The sequence below is a fragment of the Amphiura filiformis genome, chromosome 4 (genome assembly GCF_039555335.1).
Source record: "Amphiura filiformis chromosome 4, Afil_fr2py, whole genome shotgun sequence".
Taxonomy (NCBI): Eukaryota; Metazoa; Echinodermata; class Ophiuroidea; order Amphilepidida; family Amphiuridae; genus Amphiura; species Amphiura filiformis.
Window position 1 is genome coordinate 12,716,771 of NC_092631.1, and position 23,662 is coordinate 12,740,432.

Genomic DNA, 23,662 nt, shown 5'->3' on the forward strand with positions numbered 1-23,662 from the left:
ACTGGAAACGACATATTGATGATTATATAGAGAGTGTATTCAATAAACCCAAGCAGAACGAGAGCTGCTAAGTAACCGTTATCCATAACCATAAACACATGCATGATCAGACAACGAGTGTTCAATTTCCTCATAGCTTCCCACGTTGTACACACGTCAGTCGAATTTGGCGGTGTTGGTTTGTTAGCCCTCCAAGCTATAACATCGTTCACTTTTGTTGAACTTTGTATGTGGGCCTCACTGTAATAACATAAAGATCAGTCTGATCAGTGTGATATCATTTCAAGAGGTCACTTCACATGATTAAGCTAAACAGCCTAATTCGGCCCTGATTTGGTAAAATGATCTAACTTGAAATTAAAATCGCTGTTTCGAGAAAAAGAGCTTTAAAGTTTGAACACTTGACGTTTTTCTTTTTGAATAAAATAAATTATTAAACAGATCTAATGTCTTAGAAAATATATAAATCTCATTATTTGGTGCAGAAATTTTTTTTAAGAGTCCCACGTAACATCGCATGGTAAAAAGTGAAAAGTAATTGAACAAAATGGTGTTGTTCAACGATGTTTTAAGGGCGTACTACACCCATATATTGGTTTGATTGGTCTAAATAAATATTTTTTCATTTATAGCTAGGCGATATATGCACGGATCATGTGAAATAAAAAAAATATGAAAAAAAGAAGAAAAAAGTGCTTTTAAACAATTGTAGTAAGTCATTTTAGCCCTATATATATTTTGTTTACTGTATCCTAGTTACTCAGATGCGTGTTTCATAACAAACCATGATTTATTCTATTCAGCATGTTCAAGTAGGGTACATGAATAGAATACATTAAATCCTTTGTTATACTCTCTATAGAAAATCTAGTGGTGCATGCAAAATATATAAACACTTACACAATGGATGTATAGTCATTAGTCAATAATATTATAATGTGTTGTTAGGAGAAGAAAAGGCTATTAGGTCACCGTATGTCAGGTTATAGGTCAATTGGTTCAGGTCAAATTTAAGCATCAATTTTGAATACACATGTGAGAGTTTGTGATATCATAATGAGGAATAATTTTGATATTCTGTCTTTAACTGGATATATATCGAGAAGTGCAAGGTGGATATACTAATATACCTTGGGATGTAAATGGTGAGTATAATTTAGAATGCCTAGTTGAGATGGATTTCACAAATAAATATAAAATAGTTACCAAAATCACAAACGTTAAGCTTACGGAAAACTACCCAATATGGTGGTATAGGTGACAAGAAATACAATTTTTTTCAACATTGCTGTAGTATGGTTGTGGTAACCTGTTACCTGTGGCTTAATTAAGTTTCAGTGAAATAATGTCGCAAGTTAAAAATACAAAATATAGCTCAACATTGAAAATAGAAGCATTTTAACCAGTTCCTTTTTGATAGTTGTGGAGCACCAAGTTCATGAAGTCATAAAAGAAATCAGGAACCACTTATTCCCATTTTACATATCAACTTTATTTCCCTAACGTGTTAGCAACACATATCCAAAATTTTAACGAAATCCGTTGATAGTAAGCTTTCCAAAATGAAGTGAATTTAAATCATCAGTGATGTACCACCTTTTGGCTTCTACTTTTAAAAGCATGTAAGCTACGTTGATACCGATGCTACCAATAAAACGAGAAGATTTGCCCCTTCATTTTGCATACCACTTTGTCCATTTTTTTTTTGTAATTTCTTCACAAAATGCAAAAAAATGCAAAAAAAATCAATGGGTGTAGTACCCCTTAATATAAAATTATACACTGACTTTCGTACAAAAGTACTTTATCAAAGTGAGCAAAAACAACCGTGACACTCCCATCACGCGCCACTACAACGATATTCCCCATATTCCGTCTGATCTTAAAGTCACTGGCCTTCTCCAAACCACAGGTTCAGATCACTAGCGTTGGTTGAAGGAACAACAGGGATTGCCGCGATTCTTGCAGTAGCTTTTATGAATAGAATACAATAGTGGATACAATAGCGGATACAATAGCGGAACAATAGAGCTCTCTTACGGGCAAATAAACCTCGTCGCGTTTTGCTAAATTTCACTTCTTCTTTTTCATGAACTAACCGTTATTTTTAAAACTTGTGGCAAAACATCGACCGATGTTTTTAATAAGCCGTCAGGTAGAATCAGACACTGCATGTAGGCCTACTATAAACGCCTATTGTTAATTTTAATCGTGCATTGATTAAAATTTAGTGCCGTAACGTTTAATGATTATTGGTAAAAAATTGGTGTAAAAACAGCATGTTTTTATTTTTTCCATTTGAGGTTTCATCTGTCGCTAGCCCAAAATGTACATGTATGTTATTACAGACTTGACATGAAGTATGGAATATTTCCTCTCGAAGTGCCAAGAGGGCATTGCGGAGCAGAGGCCTGACTGGTTTTGTTTTGTTATTATTAAAAAGGGGGAGGGGTGATATTTGATTCCCTAACACAAGTTATTGTGGCCCCATGCCCTGGGTTCGGTAGATTATGAAGGAAAGTTATGAAATATTTTCGTACCTTGGCTCTAGTTATATGATTTCGATGTCCCCTGCCTGAGTCTCTTGTATTTGTTACCAATACTAGACTGCGGAACTCAGTCTTCCATGATAGTCGTCATTTATCATTTGGTCGTTATATGACTATCAGGGAGAGACTGAGTGGTTATGCAATGTACACGGAGGTGCATCCTTTATTGTTGGTTACCGGTTTTTAATTCATCTTCGTTAGCAATTACGCACACTTACTATTGTACTGAAAATTGTCTCTAGTCGTATATGAGGTGATTACGGTTTCTTCTTGTTGATTCCATATTGAAATCAGATGATTATTTCTTACACATTTACCTGAAATCGGTGAGCACACCGAATTTTTCACTCGCAGCAGTCGTCCATGTTTATCGCGCAATGCAATATGGAAAGGAGGGGGAAGTTAGGACTAATTCCACTCGGCTATAGGGGAGGTAATTGACTTGATTGACAAATCACCCAGACGGCGTAGGGCGATCCCCGGGCGATCCCATCACCTCATTCATTTCTAAGTTTAGCATACCTATTAAGAAGTGGTAGAGTCCACAGAGACCCGGATTGAACATGACCCCTCAGTGTTGAATTATTTGGCAGCTTCGCCGAACACTGCGATCACGGCAAAAATATGAAACTACAAATTCGTGTTTAAACAGAAAGGATTCCGCAGATAATGGTAAATTTAGAATCATTGTAGACTATGAAGTCACTAGATAGTCGATCTTTATGTTTTGGTGTGTTACATGTTGTTACAAAATAGGAATTTCCTCAACAAAACTCACAAGCAATGTCAAGAACTTCCACATGGAGTAATTCGTGTTGTTTATCAGGGTCATAGGTCATACGACACCAATTTGGTGTCTTTCCGCGCCTCGGAAAATGGCTTCTATAGTTTATGACTATACCAATACCACTGTTCAGTTTGATGAGGTGAAGGAACTGGACAGGACTTATTCATGACTGTAGTGGCCAAGCATGCTTTTATCGATTTGCTCCAAACAAAAGATTTGAACTGATGTCCTTCACCGTAATCATGGCGAAGTACAGTCCATTCAATCAAATGTTGTCATTTGTTATGTGTGTGAGACAAACTCTCGCGGTAGATTGCAATCATGCTTTTATTGAATGCATTTGAGAAGTCCGCCAGAATTACGGTATGATACGTCATATGCACAACCTCTTCTGTCACGTATTAAATCGGATTAAGAACCATAGCAATAGGTGAAAACAATAAGCAAAAATATCAAAATCTGTCTAACAGTTTCATTCATCAAGTCATAACAAACGGCCTACATGCTTAATTTCTAATAAAATATTGAAATTGTGCAAAATATAGGTATTTATTGATTTTCATGTTTTATGCAAATATGCTAATAATATGCAAATTATGAAATTGCAAAATAAAGTTTCTACATAGCATACATCTTTCAAGTATGATGTTCAAAATGACAGACATCAAAAAGAGATTCGATGAAATGTAAAGGTGTAGTAACAATTTTGGCATGGACTGTCTGGTTAGGCAAAGTACGGTAAGTTGAGCTGTACTCTTTCTGTTCCTATTGATTTGGATACTGAAATAAGTCTTAAAATGAAGCTGTTGGGTGATTTATGTTGGCGTTTCTAGAGTGTGTCATTATTGGCAAACATCTAAGGATATTGTTGAGAGGGCACTCTATTCACGAGATTTCTTTTGTAAGAACGCCAAAATAGCACGAATTTTGTTGGTTTGCGACTGAAGAGTGTCCGTACTATAGATTTCTGCCATGCAAATTAGCTAGTGTCAGTGGGTAAGAAAGTGGCCTCTTTTGAATCGTTAAGACAAGCCACATAATCTTGTAAAACTCTGCTGGGTGTTTCGATCATGTATTATGCGTGTTTGGTCAAGTGAGGGTAATTTGTAAAGCATCAACTTGTGAACAAGTCATAGAGGGTTTGATCATGCTGATGATGTTGCCATTTTGGACGACTTCTGAGTGTTTAAAGCCCAAAATGAATTAATACAATCGTGTATGAGATATTTGCGGGGATATTTGGGTGCATTGGGCACTTATGGGTTGGGTATAATATATTTCTATGTATACAATTAAGTCTGATATATTTTCGATGGAATATATATTTTCACTTGAAAAGTTAGTAGTATTGATGTATCTGTACATTCTTGATTTGATGTATCTGTACATTCTTGAACATCAAGATATAATCAGTAAAGTGGATTTGATGTATCTGGGCATTCTTGATCATCTGAATATGATCAGTAAAGGGGATTTGATGTATCTGGGCATCCTTGATCATCTGGATATGATCAGAAAACGGAGTTTGGTGTATCTGGGAATCCTTGATCATATCTGGGTATTTTTTTATTCATGTGCTCATTGTATCCTGCATGAACAGTGGCCGTGCAATCACCCCCTTTTCTGAAGTGTATTATGCAATGTGTTTCTTTCCTTTTCTTTTTATTTATTAATATTTAATGATACTATTTTAAAAGTGCAATATTAGTTTCTGTAAATGAAATTTATACCATTTTATGTGTTTTATAGATGTTATTCTTTACAAAAATATTTTTGAATGTTTGTTGTTTTTATCTTTGTAAATTTATCATGTAATTTGACTTTCGGGTCACCTTTTGATAATAAAATATGAATATATGAATATATGAATGATCAGTAAAGTGGATTTGATGTATCTGGGCATCTTTGACAATCTGGATATGATCAGTAAAGGGGATTTGATGTATTTGGGCATCCTTGATCATCTGGATATGATCAATAAAGCGTATTTGATGTACCAGGGCATCCTTAATTATCTGGATATGATCATAAAGGGGATTTTCTGGGACTGAGCATCCTAGATCTTCTGAATTTGATCAGTAAAGTGGATTTGATGCATCTGGGCATCTTTGACATCTGGATATGATCAGTAAAGGGGATTTGATGTATCTGGGCATCTTTGACATCTGGATATGATCAGTAAAGTGGATTTGATGTATTTGGGCATCCCTGACAATCTGGATATGATCAGTAAAGGGGATTTGATGTATTTGGGCATCCTTGATCATCTGGATATGATCAGTAAAGGGGATTTGATGTATTTGGGCATCCTTGATCATCTGGATATGATCAGTAAAGTGGATTTGATGTATTTGGGCATCCTTGATCATCTGGATATGATCAGTAAAGGGGATTTGATGTATTTGGGCATCCTTGATCATCTGGATATGATCAGTAAAGTGGATTTGATGTATTTGGGCATCCTTGATCATCTGGATATGATCAGTAAAGGGGATTTGATGTATTTGGGCATCCTTGATCATCTGGATATGATCTGTAAAGTGAATTTGATGTATCTGGGCATCCTTGATCATCAAGATATGATATTTTAGTCACCGTCCTCCCTCTGTTTGTTAGCTTCCCAAAGTATTTGTACTCGGGCTTTCGCGATCAATACGGTACGGTGTATCCCAAAATCAGACTTGTTCATGTTCAATAAGTGAGCCCTAAATATAATTATGCCAATATAATTATGTTGCATTCAATAACATATTACTTTACTTGATACATTACTTACTGTCTCTAAATATAAACTTTTTATGGCCACTTTGATTGTGATTAACATCAGTATAATTTTAAGTTCAATGAATGCGTTCATCATGATTAATACCATATTTTTATTCATCATATTTATCAAAAATCGACTATCAAACACAAAACTTTTTATAACTTATTCGCAAAAGGTTAGGAGATGTTATGTAAGTGTTGATGAAATAGTTTGGCAAAATATGTTTGCAATAACATTTTGACAACATTGTCAAAATGCTGTTGTAGTGTGTTTTCATACAAAATATTTTAAAACGTTTTCATGACCTTTATAAAACCAGACATTTCATATTATTAAAACGTTTTTACCAAAACCCAAGCCCAAAATATGACCCGTCTGAAACGTTTTAAATATATTTTGTGTTTGCTGGGATGGCATAGTCTAGACTTACAGAAACTACTGGAGTTCTCAACTTAATACTTAAGCTTCACATTTTAACGCAGATTTTTGAAGCTAAAACCAATATTTCCTGGATGAAAACGAAAACACTTGCTGAAAAACTAAATGAAAGGTCTCTGAACCTTTTTGTTCCTACCTGATCAGTTGATTTGGTATATTCATTCGTTACTGGATCCAAGTGACACTCACCATCATTTGGTTTAGAAATCCCTGCTAACTAATGTAGGGAAATAGAAGAGAGAATACCATTAGGTACTGATTTACTAAAAGCAGATACAGTTCTTCTTTAATGTATTTCAGAATTTACGTTATTTTACAAATAAATAAATTTACACACCGAGTGTGCATAAGTCTCTGGTTTATACAATGAAATAAGACTCTGTTCTCCACATTGTTCGCTGTCAGTGGCATGTTCAGCTCAGAGAGCCACACTTATTATATCGCTGTCAGATTCCAAGGCATAATAACCCCCTCTACATTACATTATAAACACAAAAAGTATTTGGGGTCTAAGGCGCACTGTGACATACTATTCTGACACTGTGAAACAGTGGAGAGAAAAACCAGGGAGAAGCAATACATACTTTTCCGTCTCCGGCGAAATGAAAGATGGCGTCAGTTATGAAAACAACAATGCGTCGAGAGCGATTTCTCCAGCCAATTTGTTCCTGCAAAAAACAATGGTTATTAAAGTTATTGATTTATTGGTTGTGGCTCCCCCGGGTGGCTCCCTTTCCATGTTGTTTTTATCTAGGACATAAATATCTGAAACAATCTGGCAGGTAATTTCAATGCAGTTCATTGGTTGAAAGCTGGGTTTCATGATTTTCAGAACCGATACATTAAGGGCTCGGATAGCAACGTTTGCACAGTATTTTTTTTGGGACATGAGAGTACGAGCACATCAGACATTATTGCATTCTGAATACGAGGGATGTCCTCCTGAAATTCGCGATATAATACAAATTTTACGGCAAATTATTAAAAATGGATATCTAACAGTCCTCGAAGTTAAATTGTATGTAGCTGGGAGGAAATGCCAACGATCATTTAAATATTTTGACCTTTCGTATTGAAGATTTTTTTTCAAAAGACCTAAAAATTTAAATATTTTGACCTTTCGTATTGAAGATTTTTTTTCAAAAGAGCTAATAATGTGCACATTCGCCTTTTCCTCCCAACTACATACAATTTAAGTACATATCATTATTTTAATTAAGTTTACTTCGAGGACTGTTAAATATCAAAAATAAAAATATATCAAATTTTAATAATTTCTCACAATATTTTTATCATATCGCGAATTTCAAAAAATCTAAATTATTTGATATCAGAAGGACATTCTTAGTATTCAGAATGCAATTCGATATGTCTGATCAGAGAAGATGTAATGAAAAAATCCCAGAAAAAATACTGTGCAAACCTTGCTATCCGAGCCCTTAAAGGCCATCCTCCACACAAACGGTATTTGCCCGAATTTGAACAGTTTTGTGTACAGAACGTATTTGCATGCATGTCGTTCGTTGTGTGGCCCACTGAGATCGATGATTTTACTGGGCTGAGATTTTCTGTTTCGTTTCGTGCGCAATATTGCCTTGTCATACGATTTTCTGCGAATTTATAGAAAACATATCTTAACCTGAATCTGAAATCTGGAGGGGCACTCTTCAAGTAAAAGTGATTTTTGAGGTTAGTTTTCGCCACTGTTTTTGTGCCAAATTGAACAGGTTTGTGTACAAAACGTATTCGCATGCAGCTAGGCCGCAGTGTGAACAAAAATGAAATCATGATTTTGAATATAATTGTTTATACAGATAATCTGACATTGATGAGTTAAGTTTGATTTCAAATCGCTTTTGCATTTTCAAAAGTGAAATGTTGGAGGTAAAGACCTTTTACGTAGGTAAGATGGAAATCCAATCTGAGAGCTAATTTGATTTATTGATAGAACATTGATAGTGATGATGATGATGATGATGATGATGATGATGATGATGATGATGATGATGATGACAGTAATAGTATATCTTGGTGTAGATTCATTACATTCGAAAATAAGGTAGTAGTAGCAGCAATAGTACTAGTTTATCCACCCACATACCGCACATACAGCAACTTGATTCAGAGCATCTAAGCCTCCTTCGGGTGCATCTAATCCTGTTGATACATTCGCTCCTGCAACAAGACTCTGAATAAAACAATAGTTTTATTTTAAGAAAAAACTTTTAAAACCCGCCACATCATATATCGCTGTGAATTTTGCAGAATGCCAAATAACAATTTACTATGAACCGTCCCTTTTGCGCGATTCACCGAACGCGAGTATGGCGACCAAGGCAAAAGCGGCATTCACGGTAAACAAAGTCAGTAACGTCGCCTTCTTTTGATAAAATAATACACTACAATAGGTTTATAGTTGGATGGTATTCGGTAATATGCCGCGATCGCACAGAATTATAGAGTAATAAGGTCAGTGTTGGTGTGCTGTTCCTTCAAGCATATCGATATATCAGTTGCTTTATATGTGTATATAAACGCCTCAATGAGTTTTGCTGTAAATCTCCCCAATGACTTTCGCTGGAATCATCAGGGCCCCCGATTCTACTGGGCCGACCTTGGTTTCATTAATTACGCTTCTATTTCAGAACTTCTTGGCTTGGTACGTATAAAACCTGACTGTTCGGGATTCTACCAATTCGTAAAAATTCGCGATTGGCTTAGTGTCAACATTGATTGATGGCTTCATCTCCCATGCATAACCAGACTAACATAAACTGAGCTCAAAAAGAAACTTATAATTTTTCACAAGGTCATATCTTAAAATCTTGTCTATCAAAATGAACCAAAATTACACACAGGATTACTATCATACTCTACTCTAAACACATGTCAGTAACCAAGCAGTTTTCTAACTGACACAACAGCAAAATGCGCTGACATGAAACAGCTTCCTGAACAACATTCGCAGCCCAATAATTGGCACCCGGCACAAAAAATATGTGCGAATAAGTACAAGATCTCTGCACAGATGATAATTCCCAAAGAGTAAGTGGAATAGTGTGGAACAAGATCTGTTTCTTGAAGAAAGTGCGTGAAAAGCAAAAAGCAGCACCACTTTGTCATCTGTGCAAGGATTTTGTATGCATCCTCACAGATTTATTATGCTGGGTGCCAAATATTGGGCTATGAACGTGGTCCAGGAAGCTGTTGCGTTACAGTGCATTTTGCTGTTGTGTCGGTTGGACAACTGATTGGTTACTGATATGTGTTTTGAGTAGAGTATTAAAGTACTCCTGTGTGTAATTTTGGTTCATTTTGATGCACAGGATTTTAAGATATGACCGTCTGATTCACAAGTTGTGAAAAATTATAAGTTTCATTTTGAGCTCAGTTTAGTTACTTACTGATGGATGGCAAGGTATTATAAACAATACTTACCGAGAACTTGCCGGTTTCGTTCGTAAGGGGAAGGTGGTTTTTAAAGCTGTATGGAAGCTCACATCCTAGAGGACCAGGACAACACGCATCCCGTTCACAACTATATCAAGAGAGAGAAAAAGCGGAGGGGGGGGGAGAAAATAAGAAAGAGAGGAGAGAGGTGGTGAGAAAGGAGAGTGTAAGAGGAAAAGCACTGTGTAAATGATAATAATTGAGGATTTTTACAAAAGCTATAAAACACATTAAATTTGTATAGCTCTTACGTATCTTGGGAAGTTATAAATGGTAAGACAGGCTTATCAACAAATGACCCAAATCCTAGATGTAAATCGCCGCCCAAGCTGTTCTCCAGAATTCCTGATAAAGAAAAAGGAGAAAACGCAAATTGTTGTGTTAGCGCTTTGACGTATGTAACGTCCTAGTAAAATTTGTTCTTGTCGAACATCGAATAAAGGAAGATGACCAGTTCAGTAATCAGCACGTAATCCATACCTTTTCTCAATCAAAATATATAAATGTTGGCGTCAGTGAAGGGCCCATATTTTATTCAGCCCTGTGAAATATTACGGATGAAATACGTTTTGCTTGGATTTGTAAGCCAACCATTTTAATGGAGTTAAATCCAGCGGGAGGTACTTAACACAAATGACCACATGGGTATATATGCTCCCCCTCAAAGACCCCTGTTTTTGGATCGCGCAGCTCCGAAAGACAAAACATTTATGAGCCGTAGCTTATACTCTGACTAGTACGGTACAATAAGAAGCAGTTTATTTACTTAAATCATCACCAAGTTGTGCAACGTTTGTGAGATGTTGTAACATAGAGTAACTCAAGTCCATAAGACAGTACACATCCAATGGATAATCGTTTGCCAGGCGTACTTTCAATGTTATCACTTGTGGTTGACCTGAAAAAGTTAAAATATCATTCATAGTAATAGTATGGGCCATGTTTGGGCCATTTTGAACAGCGTTTTTACATTATTTACGTCCAATAGAAAAATGTTGTGTTTTCAAATTTAATTTAATTAACCTGGTTGCCTGTTTAAAATAACTCCAAACATCCTCTACCCCTACCCCTTAGGTACAAAATGTACATTTAAGAGTATCAAAATCAAATGGAAAACAATTGCAAAGCTTACGGTGGAAAAACCTTCAAAGGCTTTCCTGACAAAAACCTTCCTGTATTAGGGAACAAACCAAAAGATCTATAACATCCTATAAACGTACATGTAACTATACAGGGGAAAGAAGAATTACGCATCGCACACTAGCACATTTAAACATGAATTTACAAATGGAAACATAACATGCATAGGCAGATATACCAGAGAAAAAACTCCGGACATACCTGCCTGTGCATGTTATGTTTCCATTTGTAAATTCATGTTTAAATGTGCTAGTGTGCGATGCGTAATTCTTCTTTCCCCTGTATATTGATATATTAAGAATAACGATTAAGCATCACTAATTTGATCTCGTCCGCTAGTTGTAATGTTTGAATGTTTCCATGTTCCAGTGTATGATGCGTAAGCCTCTTCCTCTGTTTACATGTAACTAGTTTTGTTTCATAGCTGACTCCTTCCCTCATCGTCTGTAACGAAACCGGAAGTGTTTCAAAATATTTTCGATGTTTTACAAAAGGGGGGAACCTCCCCTCCCTAACGAAACTAATTTCGTTTGTAGGACGTCATCTTTCTTGGTTTATTCCCTGATATACAATGATAACTTAATAAATTCGTATATATATATGACGATGTGGAAACCAACCAGCTACATGCATATATCCAACAAACACAAAACAGAGGAGAATGGGCTAACTCTGGTCACATTCAATATTTACGCCAGGGGGAGTGGCAGTTTTGACAAAAAAATCGACATAAAATTAGCGTCCCCTCCCCATTTCCGCTCAAAATTCACTCTTGTTTCCCCTTTTTATTCCATTAAAAACTTAACATTTCCCCTCTTAGTTCAAGTACAAAATTCAGACTTCCCCTCAAGACTAAAAAAATAGGATTCCCACACCTGCGTAAATATTGAACGGTCACTTACCAACTATTAATCTGACGCGTGCTTCTTGTGGAGTAAGTTGAACTGCTTGTCCAGTGGGAGAATTGACATTGTCTGCTAGTATTGGTTCCTGTTGATAAAACAGAGAAATACAAACAATCGTGATTACATCATTAAATGATGACACGGTAGTGTTCCAATTGTTTTGGTGCGGGCCATGGGCTCTTTGGAAGAAACTTTTTGAACCTCAAACCAACTAACACCTCCACAGTCCTGAACAACACGCTCGTTATTTCTGGTAATGGTTTGTTTCTAACCCTTAATCTAAAGTCTGCCCAAAAAGTAACGCAGCTGTCATAAATATGCCTATGGGTTCTAAACCAGTAATTGTCCAAATTGGACTACGCCAATGCACTGCTCGCTGGATGCAAGGCTGGTGACATCAAACGCCTTCAACGTCTGCAAAACAAAGCAGCTCGCATAATCTTCCAACTCCCTCGTCGCCACTCAGCTTCAATCTTATTAGACACACTTCACTGGTTGCCCGTTAACAAACGCATCATTTTCAAAGTTCTCCTGTATGTTTTCAAGACTGTTCACAACCTGGCTCCTGACTATCTCACAAATAGCATCACAATTCACAAACCATTAAGACAAGGTCTCCGCTCAGCTCTGGATGTTAACCGTCTCGCGACTCCGAAATACAACAGGAGGTTCAGCGATGGCGCTTTCAGTGTCTGTGGTCCCAAATGGTGGAATGACCTTCCTATAACCATCCGCTCATCTCCCACTGTTAGTGCCTTTAAAGCCAGTTTAAAAACATATCTGTATTAAGTTGTTTTCATTTCATATGTTTTCCTTTTTCTGCATTGCTGTGGTCAGTATAGCTTCTGTTTATTTATTTTTGTTGCATGTAAAGCGCATTGCTCAATTTTGGAAATGCGCTATATTAAGCGTCGTTTGTATGTATGTAATTGTTTTCACAATATTTCAACATAGAAAGAAGGATGCTTTATATACGCGCATTTTGATACCCCACACACCGACATCGCCTGGCTAATAATTATTTGGTGCAGCAGTGACATTAAAATGAATACACGGGATCGATACACGTGAATTGCTATGCACGATTTTGATATCAGACGAAAATCTTCGGATACTGGGTTATAAAATGATGAATATCTCCCGTAAATGAATTTTTCTCAAGAAAACAGATGTGGTCTCATACACTTGAAAATACGTGTTGAACAGATATGATAGTCGTTAGCGTGCGCTTTGAAAATTGGCCGTGCGCTTTGAACTCAAAATTTGACCAAAACTCTAATTTTATATTGCGTTGGTCCTGTATCATGCATATGGACTACAGCGCGCAGCAGGCTATAGCGGCACTCACTCAAGTGGAGAGTAGTAACCATTGACCGCAATGATGTCGTATACAAGCTTACTCACACAGCGAGAAATCAATTACACCGTTTAGGGCCTATTATCAGTAGCCTTAGTCAGGTCACTTCGCTAATTATACATCTCATAAGGTCCGAATAAAATGGCCATGGTTGGCTGTGGATTCAACCTACCATGGCGATTTATACCATGAAGATATCGGGGCGATGTCACTGTGCCCCATTCGTCCTATGTTGTTCAATATTAACAACACAGTAAATAAATAAAAATAAATAAATGTCGGTGTTTTATATAGCGCCTTTTCCGGATCTAAGAGGGATCAAAGCGCTGTAATTTCGCTGCTATGGTGGATCATCACAATCAGATCGCATCAACTAGGCTGGTTGCAGCCGAACTTGGGGCAAACCTATCCGCACTTAGATTGTAACATCCACCAATTATCTATGCAGCTCCACAAATTCCATTGGGTGAAGGAAGTTTTTGATAGCCAAACAACTAATCACCGGGTAGTGCTTTTAAAGAAAAAATTAATACAATTACAATTATTTACAGTGATCAATTGTTATTACGCAAGCATTGTGGCACGTAAAACCCACCATTACCTTCCGCGCTGACTTCCAATCAATACAAATAGCTGCAACTTTTGAAATCGGGTATTTGTCTTTAAAAACACTGCTGTGTTGTTAATGAATGAAATGCGCGTAAATAAATTGTCCTTCTTTCTATGTTAAAATATTGTCAAACAATTACTAGTTCTGAAGCCATAGGCGTATTTATAACAGCCACGTTACTTTTTTTGCAGACTTTATTATTCTATACACATATTTTCAAGTAATGATATGGCTCGTGAATGTCACTCTCAAATTTGAAGGACGGTATTTCAGTCTACATATCGTTCTGATATTTGTTTTAATCCTGTATTCCGCGCTATCTGTAGCTTTGATATTTTGTTGTCAAGTTGCTCCGAATTCTTCAAAGCGCATACGAGAAACTACGAGATTTAAATGTTATATTAACATGATGAAACGAGTATGTTGTGCACAATGTAGTATTTCAAAATTCACCATAACCATACCTTTATGATTCTGACATACCCGCTACGAGATACACGTTTATCACAACCTCTTCTCAACAGATTTATAAGAGAATCGCACCTAATTCCTGAAAAAGTCTAGTAGGATATAGAACAGCAAATTGTGTTATCAACATTACTTAGCAGGTGTAACTGGACAATTGCATCGACAATTTTGAACAGCACTTTTCAGAGCCACCAATTCTCCATCAGGAATGCCATCAGGAACGATATTAGTTTAAACGAGTCATTTCAAGGCTACCACGGCAAATGATAGCATATACAACAAGCATTATATATATTCGTCAGCCTACTACGCTCAATTATACAAAGTCATACTAATTTTGAGAACAAAATACAAATTATAGATCAGGCATGTATTTAAACATAATTGTGACCGTCCACGTCGAAACGCTCGTAAAGTCGGCCCCCCTGGTCAATTTTGTTTTCTTCTGTGTTTAGAAAATATATATCATAAGCTTTACAATGATATATCATTTGACTTCAAACAATATCCAGAAGCGGAGTTATGGCTTGTTAAACTTTGCTCCTTCGGTAAAAGGGTACATTATTTTGGTGCTACACTATTTCTCTTTTTCCACATCGCTAGTATTACATATCAAATTGTCATAATTGGCGGCACTTCAAATCATCCCCAAGTCAACGAGGTTCAGGAATGTCCTCTCATTTTTGATTGTTAGCTAACCCACCACTTGAACAGGATTTGGCCAAAGCAAACAGAGACTAGAGCTATTTACTAACTCTATAGGCAAGTATAAGCTTATTATCCTCTTCAACAATAGGATTAAAGATTGGCATTTGACTGACACTAAAATGAGAAACATGTAGGACAAACATTAGGTATATATGAATACAACCTTTATGCACATTTTGCACTGTAACTCGAAATACAATTTGCCGACTTTACGAGCGGCTTGAGATGGATGGTCACATTTGGTCACCAATCTTTGCACAAGAACAAATAATAATGATACAAATTAAAGGGAATAATCGCAAATAATTTGGGTGATTACGTAACTGATGCATGCTTGAACCACATTTTGTACTTTGTTTTCGAAATTAAAAAAAATAACTTTTATTATCGTAGTAGGGTGACGATATATTATATATAATTTGTGATACTAGCCTCATACACCTCATCACACCATGTACAAGATGGGTCACGCAAGATACAGTCCCCACAACTCATGGCTCCCTCACAAATGTTTTCTGTATAGCATGTACAAAATGTATAACAAAAGTATATAAGTGTTCTTTAAATAAGTTCATTTGGAATGTCAGATTCAACTGTTAACATAGTTCTTTTTGTACAATTTCAATGGTGTTTCACTAAATAATATCTTTGACTAAATCATAACGCCATCTACGGCGGTTCCTGTCGCATATAAAGGAAACAGTCAAGTGCGATGAGTTGCCATGCCAGTCTGATGAAACCACTAGTGTAGTGGTGAAACGTCACTACAAATAGGATTTTAACATCTCCATTTTTCTTGGAATTGTATAAAAAGAACTCTGTTTAAACAAAGTGTTATTCCACTTGCTACAGGTTGTCCCAGAGGATATGTACGCGATGTTTTAGTTATTTAACATGATATTAAAATGGCTCGGATTACAATTATATTTTCGTTAAAGCAATAATGTGTGATTTGCATAAAGAATAGATTCTTATTTAAATGTTTGTTTTCACTGATCACATTATCCCCTTTTAATTTCGAGCAACCCAAATGAGGTATAACGAAGAAAATTGCGATTTCATTCCAGCGCCTGCAATGCGTGTACTACGCTGGTCGCTCGCTGATCGTAACATGTAATACTGCACGGAGCATCGCGCTCGACATGCGTACACATACGCTGACATCCACGGGAGATGTTAGCAAGTAGTCGATCGATGAACTCTGAATAAAACCGGGTCGACCCGGTTTTAATATAAAAAGTTAAATTTTACTGTTATTAAAGCACTTCAGGCTTAGTCTTTTACGTGGTATTTTAGTACACCACTGGGCATTATAATTATGCAAAAAGTAGAAATCCGAGTAAAATTGAGGGCGTCGCGCGCTGTGAAGCAAATTACACATTATGGCTTTAACGTTAACCGAACGTCATTCATACATTCTTAGAAACACGCAGCCAATCCAAAAAGCCGTTTAGATGTTATGAACAAAAAAGTGATAGCCTCATGTTCAATTGTGGTATATCACATACCATTCTATGGACCGTTGTGAAAAGACATCAATACTTCTATATCAAACCGCTAGTACATTAATTTACCTCGAATCTGATATCAGATTATTTTGGTACAGGCTTCTGTCATTCAATGTGAGGTATACAAAACACAATTATGAAAAAATCTGACCATGTCCACGTGTAACATAATGAGTTGATATAAGATCAACTCATCAACTATAGCTTCCTTGTCAGAGGATGATTTAAGGAAGCCCCATCATGCACTGTAAAAGTGTTATCACGAGAGTTTCAACTGCCACTTTACTTTTCAAATCCCATTCAATTCTGTGCAAAAGATGTAGTTTTAGAATTGCGTGTGTGTCATTATTACTTGGTCGATTTCAGAACAAAAGTGATGTATGCATGAAGGATAAATCACACCTTCTGTAGATGACATAAAATGTGAAATCGACCAACATTTTAAATGTGTTTTTATTGTAAATATATCAGTCCAAATTCAAATTTAACCGTGCACGTCTATGCAGTGATATTTGAGATGGATAGGATAGGGTTATGAATGTCATATCGCCGCTTACCTGAAGGAGTTTGCTGACAATTATACAGAGCTGGTACGAAATTAAGTACGACCAACGCCAAAAAAACTGCAGTATGTGTCATGATGATCGAACCTAAAAACATGCATATTTTTAATTTAAAGTTAATAAGTCCCGGATATGCTATTAAAAAAAACAAAGATGTTTATTATAAATTTATATACATGTTTATAATTATAGCGAAAATATGTTAAGGCGATTTAATACCCTGATTTTCATCAGTACCCATCTTGTTTTTTTTGTTGCAAATTTATAAAGTATATAAATATGTTCATCATCTCATGTCCTGAACTTATAAAATATCTCTACATACAGATTTAAACCATTTTAGAAAATCATTTTAGCCCTATATATTTTTTTGTTTACTGTATCCTGGTAACTGAGATGTGTGTTTCATAACAAACCGTAATTTATTCTATTGAACATGTCCAAGTAGAATACATGAATAGAATACATTAAATCCTTTGTTATACTATCTATAGAAATATACTCACTGATTATAACACTGAATAAATTAAATAGGCCTAAATAATCTCTTCCACATAGACAATTTAATACTACACCATGTATGTATCTTCTATAATATGTTGTTAGGAAAAGAGATTAAAAAAGGCTATAAGGTCATCAAAGGTCAGGTTATAGGTCAATTGGTTCAGGTCAAATTCAGGCATCAATTTTGAATACATGTGATAGTCTGTGATATCATACATGTCATAATGAGGCATCAATTTTGATCTTTTGTCTGTTACTGGATATATAATGGAAATGTGTGAGGTGGATATACTAAAATACCTTAGGATGTAAATGGTGAGTACAATTTAGATTGCCTAGTTGAGTTGGATTGGGCAAATAAATATAAAATAGTTACCAAAATCACAAAAATGAAGCTTACGGAAAACTACCTAATATGGTGGTATAGCTGACAAAAAATACAATCTTTTTCAACATTGCTGTAGTGTGGTTGTGGTAACCTGTTACCTATGGCTTAATTAAGTTTCAGTGACATAGTGTTGCAAGTTCAAAATACAAAATATAGCTCGGCATTGAAAATAGAAGCATTTTAACCGGTTCGTTTTTTGATAGTTGTGGAGCACCAAGTTCATGAAGTCATAAAAGAAATCAGGGACCACTTATTCCCATTTTACATATCAACATTATTTCCCTAATGTGTTAGCAACACATATCCAAAATTTTAACGAAATCCGTTGATAGTAAGCTTTCCAAAATGAAGTGAAATTAAATCATCAGTGATGTACCTCCCTTTGGCTTCTATCTTCAAAAACATGTAAGCTACATTGATACCGATGCCACCAATAAAACGAGAAGATTTGCCCCTTCATTTTGCATACCACTTTGTCCAATTTTTTTTGTAATTTCTTCACAAAATGCAAAAAATGCAAAAAAAAAATCAATGGGTGTAGTACCCCTTAACGACACAAAATGTAACAAATATGACGGGTTCCATGACATGATTTTGAAAGATTTACAAAATATAAGGAGCTATAAGGCTTTAAGTTTTGACTTAAGACCTGCCCCTCGGTTATATCGGATCAGGGCATTTCCCTGATCGAATACATGCACTAGATTTTACATGAACGCTATAATTTGACCACAGGTAATTATTAAAAAAAATTATAGACCTATATTTATCTGTACTTGTTTCCTGGTCAGATATCAGAGTAATTCAGGCAACGATATGATATCACTTTATGATTAACATGAAGTTTAATATAAGTCAAATAAAAACATAAGTCTACTTACCAATTTATATCTTGAGTCGGAAATACTCTTTAAAAAACAGCCGGTGATACAAATTCAGTCGAAATTAATGTATATTAACTTCTTTGTGTTGTTATCTAGAATATTATTCAATTCACAACTTCTTGTTGAAAGATTCGTTTGCATTCACCGATAACTCTTGACTTGGCTAGCTTAAGGCGAGTAAGATGGCAGGAGCCATATTTTCTAATCTTCGCCATTTAAATAAAACACTCACACTGTAGTGTAGGCTTATCACTGGAAATGCGTCAAAGAAGCCAATAATCACATTGTATTTGTGGTTATTGAGTTAAGGCTAATAATGGGCCTACATCAACACGAAAGTTTTGAACGTTTTCCCTCTACTGAGAAAAATGACACCCCTTATACAAGTCTTGATATCCCCTTTATCTGTTTATATACCCATTCCTCTTGTGTGTCAGCTTTATTGTCTCAATATTTGAGTACAAACACTGCTAGGTCATGATCCCTCCGACCTGCCTTAACTTGACTGAAGACGGCAATATGCAATTCTACATAAAGGGTGATCGAAATAATATATTACTTGCAGTGTAATTTATTTTCTAATAATATTATGTATGTTATATACTTATACATGTATAAAATTAAGTCATGTTTAAAACAACATGTTACTCGGTAGGCCTACAACTTTAGGTAACAATATCACCTAATTGGTCAGGAAAACAAACGTTACATTTTTCCGAAGCCCTTTTGGTTGAAAAGTGCGGGATGAGGTTGTCGATCAGGTCACCCATCTTTAAGAAGGAAGAAAATGAAGTAAAGCCACTTCCAACAAGCAATTAAACAGTGAGTGCGTGTTCCGTTCTACAGTGGTGCCTACGAAGATATAGACCCTCCCTCGGGTCCATGGAGAACGACTGGTAATGTAGATTATATAACATTAAATAAACCCGATACATGGACCCTTCCAATCTGTAGGCAAATTGACTTCCAGTTCCCAGCATTTCGTGGGAATTCACTTTTACATCCTGGGTCAGACGAGTTTTCTATATATATCACGTCCGTGGTCTCATGTCTTGCTGTTTGTGTAAGACTTGTGTAAGCGGCTACTCAGCCTGACCAATCAATGTAGAGCTCAGCAAGCAAGGCGATATTTAGAAATGAGTTTTCATTGATAGTCTGTTGATCATAACCAACGCGCGCGCAAAATGACAATTTTGGGTCATGCATGTTATATTATGTGCCTACCATATTTGAATTAACAATGGGGCGGGGCTATCATAATTGCCGCCACAGTCACGTTACATAGCTTGATAATTATTTGGAAGTCAGTTTACTATCAAAGCGGAACAGTCTCGGATTAGGAGAGCTATTATAAAAAAAATAAACAAGTTGGTTTGTAGATTAATTGAGTTTTCGTCGACGCACAGTGCTCCAGGAGCACTATAACTTTGTTGCCACTAGTTAGGGCTTAGTGGTGTGTTGGTTTTAATCTTTGGAGTGGAGGAGAAGGTGGTTTTAGCTCTAATTAATAATAAATAATAATAATAAATAATTTAAATAATAATTATTTACCCAGAGATGGAACCGAGACTGTGGGACAGTCTAACGAAGATACTGATATAGCCAACCCTTTCGTGTGGCAAAAATGGCTGGAAAATAGGAATTCATTTCTGATTTTGGACACCACTTCTTTTCAGGCACCCTGTAACCCTGTAAGTCTCCCATCCGGTGTGCGGTAGAAAGGTCTCGAGTTCTCTAACCTCAGTTCCGATTATTAGGATTCCTATATTAATAGTATTTGACACACTGCCTAAAATTATAGGCCTATACATGGCTCGGTAATCATTTGGGTGGTGGGTAGTCCGCGACGGCATTTATCACATTATTAAATTGGGCTTATACTGTTATTTTTGGAGCTTGTTGGGAGTGAAAAGACCAATTATTCCATTTGGCAGTATTTATTAATTTCTTCTTAAAATAAAAAATAGAAAATCAAAAATTTGGCCAAAAACAAACAAACAAAAGAACAGTAGTATTGACAAAGTTGAAGCCCCATTCAAAAACACGTAGTTAATTTCTTCATGATGCTAGCATTCTCTTTTTATAACATGGTTCAATAGTTTCAATAGATATCCACGAAAAGTCCCATAAAGGTTTTTTTACGCCTTTTTGGTCCAAAAATGTCCAAATCCGCTCCAGTCCAAAAAGGTCCAAATTTTAAAAAGATCCAATTTTTCTTAATCAGCACCCCCTGCCCCCCCCAAATAATAAATCCTGGCTACGGGCCTGCTTTTAATTATCATATTTTGTCTTCCCGTCCAATTTCAAACTTTGGTCGTTCAGTTTAGTATAAGTGTCATTCCTTTTCGCGCGAAATTGAATGAACGCTTACATTCTCGATTTCAATTTAGCAAATGTGCAATCTATTTCATTTAATACACATTTAAAATTCTAAATAGTGCACCCAATTTCGCACATTGTGCAGCAAATTTCGCAAATTGTGCAGCCAAATTCACGTGGCCTTGAATTCAGAGCCTATTTGGAAATTCAAATTCATATATGCGGAAACAAAATGGAAAAATGTTCAATCGAATTCGCAAAATCCAGAAGTTCTTAAATATTTTACAATGGTTCAAATATAAAAATGCTATTTATCGTATTTATATTGAACATTAGATACATGTATCGTCAACATTGTTCAAACAAGCACGTTGCTATATTAAATGTGAAGGGAAAACATATTTTTAAGTAATGTTTACAATTGCCATATGCATAGGCCTAGTAAAAAAGAAAATGAATTATAACTAATTATAATATTTAAAAGCATTTCCCCGGTTTAGTTCAGAAACCATAAAGTGATATATGTCCCAAAGTTCAATCAAACTCAGTCTAGTTAATCATATAAATTATAAAAATATAATGAAACTCTTCCTTTAAGTTAATGCTACTTCTTCTTACGATAGGCCTTTTTTAAATCTTCGTATTTTTAATTGTATAATATGTATCGTATATATAAGAATAAAAACTGAATGACCACAGTCAAAACAACATCCAGAAATTAAATATTTTCTGCAGTTTTGCAGTCGACTTATAAACATATCCTTCACATCACTGTTTATGTTTAATTAGACCCATTTCGTGTCCATTTCATTGTGTGAAAATCTGAACTATAGGCCTATTGTATAATATTTTATTAATTTTTATTCGGGGGGCACCGACCATGAAGGGGGAGACACCGGGTCTGATTGGGGGGGCACAAGCCGTTTTTCGGCCATTTTCCTGTAGGATTTTTAAAAATTCAGATCGTACCCCTATGACGCTACGCCACTGGATTAACTGACATGTTATTTTATTAATTTTTATTCGGGGGCACCGACCATGATTGGGGGCACCGGTCTGATTGGGGGGGGGGGGGCACAAGCCATTTTCGCCAATTTTCCTGTGGGATTTTTAAAATTTCAGATCGATTGGGGGCACGTGCCCCACCCCGCCCATGCCCCTATGACGCTACGCCTACTGGATTAACTGACATGTTAAAGTGTTAATATTGTAACACCGGAACGTGTTAAGCGACGTTTTAAACATATTTTAATGCGTTCATGTGTTTAAAACAATATTAACATGTTACATTCGTATTCGAATTTGCAATCATTAATGTGTTTGTAAATGAACACTGTACCTAAAGTATACTTCTCATTACAAGCATTACCCATTAAAACATTTGTGTGTTTATTCTGTGTTACATATAGGGCTAGGCCTACTCACTTTTTTCTGCTGCAACGTAGACGTAGGGCCTATAGGCCTATGTCAGTATACTTGAAAATGCGCATAATTTCAAATTGAATTCCTTTTCGCTAATTAGATTGTCAATGCATGAAATTGAAAATAGGATGAACAACGTTTCGCAGTCCCCCGTGCATCTTTGCCGAAATTGCTTGCCTATTTCTTTAAATTAGACGTCTAATGGTGAAATTGAAACATTCGAGAACGAAATTGAATTCACAATAATGAATTGTTCTGATCATACATTAATTTGATTGAACTAAAATGAAATTGATTGCTCATAATGCGAAAAAGAAATCGGGATTCGTTGCGATCATTCAATCTTGCGCGAAAACGAATGACACTTTTATTAAATCGAACGCACAAGTTGCGAAATTGGCCAGGAAAACCTATACACGGCTCGGCTTTCGGCTGAATCACTAGCAGGCTATCCCAGCAAACACAAAACGTTTTCGACATCATTCGCAAAAGGTTATAAAAGGTTGTCAGAAAACGTTTAAATGTCGGGTTATAGAAAGGGTATATTAAGAGTATAAAACGTTTTCATAACCTTAAAAAAAACCTTTTTTTTTTTCTACTGCTCAGCAAACAAAAATGTTTTACAGAAAACGTTTAAATGTCGGGTTATATAAAGGGTATAAAAACATTTTAATAACATTCCAAAAACATTCTTGAAAACTTGATACAAAACATTCTGAACAGAATGTTATTTTGGGGTTGAAAAAATATTTTGCGAAAAATGTTTGCCCAAAATATTTTCAATAACGTTTTAAAAACGTTTTCATGACCTTTATATAACCCGACATTTAAATGTTCTTAAAATGTTTTGAAAAAATCATTTTAAGAACATTTCTGTGTTTGCTGGGTTCAAATA

General features: G+C 35.9%; 1 protein-coding gene and 1 long non-coding RNA gene across 2 annotated transcripts in view; both read right to left on the minus strand.

Moving 5' to 3' along the window:
* Nucleotides 1–14,594, minus strand: part of LOC140150558 (integrin beta-1-like) — a 45,534-nt gene extending 30,940 nt beyond the window's left edge. The window contains exons 1-8 of the mRNA XM_072172593.1: nucleotides 14,468–14,594; nucleotides 12,034–12,121; nucleotides 10,758–10,889; nucleotides 10,243–10,336; nucleotides 9,980–10,079; nucleotides 8,643–8,729; nucleotides 7,126–7,209; nucleotides 6,678–6,758 (exon numbers count right to left, since the gene is read on the minus strand). Of these exons, the coding sequence (XP_072028694.1) occupies nucleotides 6,678–6,758; nucleotides 7,126–7,209; nucleotides 8,643–8,729; nucleotides 9,980–10,079; nucleotides 10,243–10,336; nucleotides 10,758–10,821 (510 nt within the window). The 5' untranslated portion in view covers nucleotides 10,822–10,889; nucleotides 12,034–12,121; nucleotides 14,468–14,594. The remainder of the gene's footprint in view (nucleotides 1–6,677; nucleotides 6,759–7,125; nucleotides 7,210–8,642; nucleotides 8,730–9,979; nucleotides 10,080–10,242; nucleotides 10,337–10,757; nucleotides 10,890–12,033; nucleotides 12,122–14,467) is intronic.
* A 984-nt stretch (nucleotides 14,595–15,578) lies between these two features.
* Nucleotides 15,579–19,266, minus strand: LOC140149689 (uncharacterized). Its single transcript, XR_011858701.1, has 3 exons — nucleotides 19,024–19,266; nucleotides 17,245–17,337; nucleotides 15,579–15,694 (listed from the first exon to the last, which is right to left on the minus strand). It is a non-coding gene; the product is annotated as an uncharacterized lncRNA (long non-coding RNA).
* Nucleotides 19,267–23,662: the final 4,396 nt, after the last annotated feature.